Source organism: Tigriopus californicus, chromosome 11, assembly GCF_007210705.1.
Source record: "Tigriopus californicus strain San Diego chromosome 11, Tcal_SD_v2.1, whole genome shotgun sequence".
NCBI lineage: Eukaryota > Metazoa > Arthropoda > Copepoda > Harpacticoida > Harpacticidae > Tigriopus > Tigriopus californicus.
The window spans coordinates 7380175-7383746 of record NC_081450.1 but is presented as its reverse complement, the minus strand read 5'-3'; the positions used below and the strand labels follow the sequence as shown (position 1 = coordinate 7383746).

At 42.8% G+C, this 3572-nt stretch overlaps 2 protein-coding genes across 2 annotated transcripts in view; both read right to left on the bottom strand.

Annotated features, from left to right (window-relative positions):
• Positions 1–274: 274 nt before the first annotated feature.
• LOC131890158 (platelet-activating factor acetylhydrolase-like) overlaps positions 275–3572 on the bottom strand; it is a 5767-nt gene continuing 2469 nt past the window's right edge. The window contains exons 2-5 of the mRNA XM_059239449.1: positions 2402–2703; positions 1531–1817; positions 908–1463; positions 275–624 (exon numbers count right to left, since the gene is read on the bottom strand). Coding sequence (XP_059095432.1) covers positions 427–624; positions 908–1463; positions 1531–1817; positions 2402–2701 — 1341 coding nt within the window. The 5' untranslated portion in view covers positions 2702–2703 and the 3' untranslated portion in view covers positions 275–426. The remainder of the gene's footprint in view (positions 625–907; positions 1464–1530; positions 1818–2401; positions 2704–3572) is intronic.
• The window catches only part of LOC131890157 (uncharacterized), a gene marked incomplete in the record, with an annotated part of 3013 nt that continues 2144 nt past the window's right edge, over positions 2704–3572 (bottom strand). Inside the window, 1 exon segment of the mRNA XM_059239448.1 lies at positions 2704–3402. Coding sequence (XP_059095431.1) covers positions 3097–3402 — 306 coding nt within the window.

Here is a 3572-nt window from a genome sequence, read left to right as displayed (position 1 = left end):
TATTTTTCTTTGTGGAGCAAGTGCTAAAATATTTCACAACCGAAAGCTAAATATTTCCTGACACAATGTTTTCCCGAAAATCATTTTAATTAGTCTATCTCCTTGCACACTCAAATAGTAAAACATGGTGGCAAGTTGACGAGAGACGAGCTTTCTCGCCGACCAAAGAGTGAATTAATTCCTTGATTAAGCAAATCCAGATTGCGATTGTAATTCTTTTCTGTTTGCAATTCTTTTGTTGAGTTAGGTAAGTCAAGGAATGTCCTTGAATAAGTCATTATGAATAAATGTTTATTGAGGAATTTTAAAAATTTGGCAAACACAGCGAGAGTTATGGTGGTGAATAAATAATGAGTGACTTGTACGCTCTTCATGGTGAGATATCTTCTTTTGTTTTTTTCGAGCTTTGAAATTTAGCGGAGAATTTCAAGGCAAATCGTTGGGATCTAATAGATCAGCTAAATACTGTTGTTTTAATCTCTTGATGTCTTCGTCAACATCTTTATCATTAAGAAGCCCTAAATGCTTCCAAAGGAATTGAACCATCATCTTGTTGTTAAGATCTATCACAATTTCTGGACATGTCTTCGACGCCATTCCAACCACTTTCCGAATTAAAGCAGCCTGAAATGAAAAGAACCGAACAGTTTAATCACTAATCTAGAGAATGATAGACGACGAAAATGCTCGAGGCAGATTTCTATTCTTACATTAAATCGACAAAGGGAATACTGACTCCTTGATAATCTAGATTAAAAACCAAAGGAAATCAGTAAGATGGATTTCTGATGACTGCTGACATTTTGGTTCAATTTTTGTTTTCAAATCTGACCGAAGAATCATTACGTCATCTTGTAACAATATTCCGGTCACTTGAAATTAACATCCTAGAGGTGCGCTACTGTACCTTCAAGATGAATGGCACATCTAAATGGTTCTGATGAACGCTCCCCTTAATGAAATGGAACTGACGATCCGCATCATCTCTTTGGAATTCTGATATCTTGGCTATGTTCTCCTTGGAACGGAAACCATCCGTGCTTATGAACATGAGAGGCTTCGTTTCCAGCTTCTGTGACAAATTTGGCTCATCCCGCAACGGAAACATCCACGCATCCAATGCAATTCCAAATTTGAATCTCTTCTCCGTGGCCAAAGACAGGACAGTCGTGGCTCCACCCATGGAGTGCCCCGTTATCCCTGGTTTGGACAGATCAATAACCGACGAGAGCTCTTCCAGAATGGATGTAGACAATTTCTCGTTCGTCTCCAAAAGGTTTTTGGGCATGTTTCCATGAACCAAGTCCGTGATTAAGTCCAGAGTGCGCACGACCTCTTGGACTCTATCTTTGATTTGTTGATTCCGATCTTGATACTCGTGGAGCAGAGGCACTCGCTTGTGATGAATCCAAGTTTTTTCCCCACTTTCGTTTACGTAGAAACTGGCACAACCCGAGCCTTCCCTAGAGGGACACAGATCAGGATGTCAGCAATGAAATCAATCGCTGGATTTGAATTTGCTCTTTCTACCTGTGTTCAACAGCGGCCACCACAAATCCATACGATGCCATATCATAACAAACCCGACTGTAAATGGCTCGAGAGCATCCAAGTCCATGAGAAAACACAACAAGAGGCCATTTCTGAGTTGTATCCGGGATTGCTTTTTCTAGTATAGGTATATGAATGATCCCATTCATCAATCTGAACATGGTGGCAAAACCGAGTTGAGGAATGAAAGGGGAAATCAAACTCATTTGATCGATCCCGTAGTAATCTCCGCGTGGAGCCCAACTTGGCCAATCCGCTAAAGTGTACTGCAAAAAGACCCGGAATTAGCTTGTACACTTCACAAATAAAAGGCTAAATTTGGCTTGACACGGTACTTCGATTGCTATTTGGTATTGCTTCAATTATGCTCTCAAGATATTTAATCACTGCCTGAAGTCAGGAAGGCGCGAGGATTTTTTTTTGTCGGTCAAAACAGAATAATCCATCAAAAACAAATTGAAGATGCATCAGTCAAAAAATTCTTCAATTGGAATCATATTGAAATCATTGAAGCTTCGTTTTACTCTAACTGTAATTCATGTGAATTGTATTGTATTGAGCTCCCAACTCCTTCTTTATCTTTTCTAGAAAAGTCCAGTCTGGTAAAGCATTTCCTCTGGTTCAGGCTGCAATTGCCAAAAAACTGGCTTATGTATGTTCATGGAGTTTACATCGAGGATCAAACTGAGCTTGAAGTTGATTCGAAATTGAATCGATTTAGATTTTTGACTGATGCAATTTTCAAGTTTGTTTTTAAACGACTTGGAGTTCAAAAGTGTCATTAGAAGTCTTGAGAGCATAGCTGATAAAACATAACTATTAACACTTGAAGTACCGTATTTACTATTACTTGCATGAACCTGAGCATCCCATTGATGTACTGATCTTCTAGCCACAGAGGCCATTTGTCCGAATTCTCCAAGCACTGCTCTTGGGTGGGATATAAAATCCGGCACAGGGTTCCTTCTTCAGGACCTCCTGGGGTAAGTACTTCAACAAAGCCGACCGAATGAGGCCCACGGGGCTGAGGTAGATGCCGCTTCCCATCAGAGGAAGTCTGTAAGTAGTCCCCATTCGGATTGAGGTTTTCTTCGCCGTCACCGGATTGTTGAAGGTCGTTCGTGGTGGCTGAGCGCCTCCAGAACGGCATGGCTGCAAGCAAAATTCGTGGAAAGAAATGAGGCACTGCAAATTTCTCTAAGAGAACACGAGGAATCTCTGACAAGCAACTGTTTTCATTCTGGACTTGACAAACAGTGTTTATTACTCTCGAACAAGTAAACGATCAAGTAAACGGTTATCGCTGCTAGTTTCAACAACGACATGGTTTAGAACTATGGAACAATCTCAAGAACTCGTGAGCATCAGGCGATGGGGCCATATCGGTGGTGGTTCGTGATACACGAACTCTATGGCAATCCTACACAAAGACAGTTATTGCAAAAAATAGTCCTAGGCAAACTTTTAAAGCGCAAGCAACATTATCAATTTGGATCACTAATCCTGCCCTAAAGGGCGTCTGACGTCAAGGGTGGGTGGAATGATTCAAAGATCGGTTTGAGTCGCACTGAAAGTGGCACTTCGTTTCATCCTTTGCGTTGTCCGTCGAGATTTCTCAAAATTGGCCACGGGCTCGTAGCGATCCTCGTCCAAGTCAATCAGAGAGCGGGCCAACTCGGCGGGTTTGGCTCGAGTGGGCGTGAGATCGCTTGAAATGGAGTTGGCATGCACTGACGAGGGTGGCGTTCGTATGACTGAAGCCAACAATATATTATTCACCCTCGTCGCCGAACCGGGGACGAGTGGCGAGCCTCGGGGGCCACTACAAGGTGGACTTTGAGCGTCATCCAGTGATCTTTCGGAGGCGAGGGCGGAGAAGGTAGGNAGTCGCACTGAAAGTGGCACTTCGTTTCATCCTTTGCGTTGTCCGTCGAGATTTCTCAAAATTGGCCACGGGCTCGTAGCGATCCTCGTCCAAGTCAATCAGAGAGCGGGCCAACTTCGTCGGACGGGTGTGACTC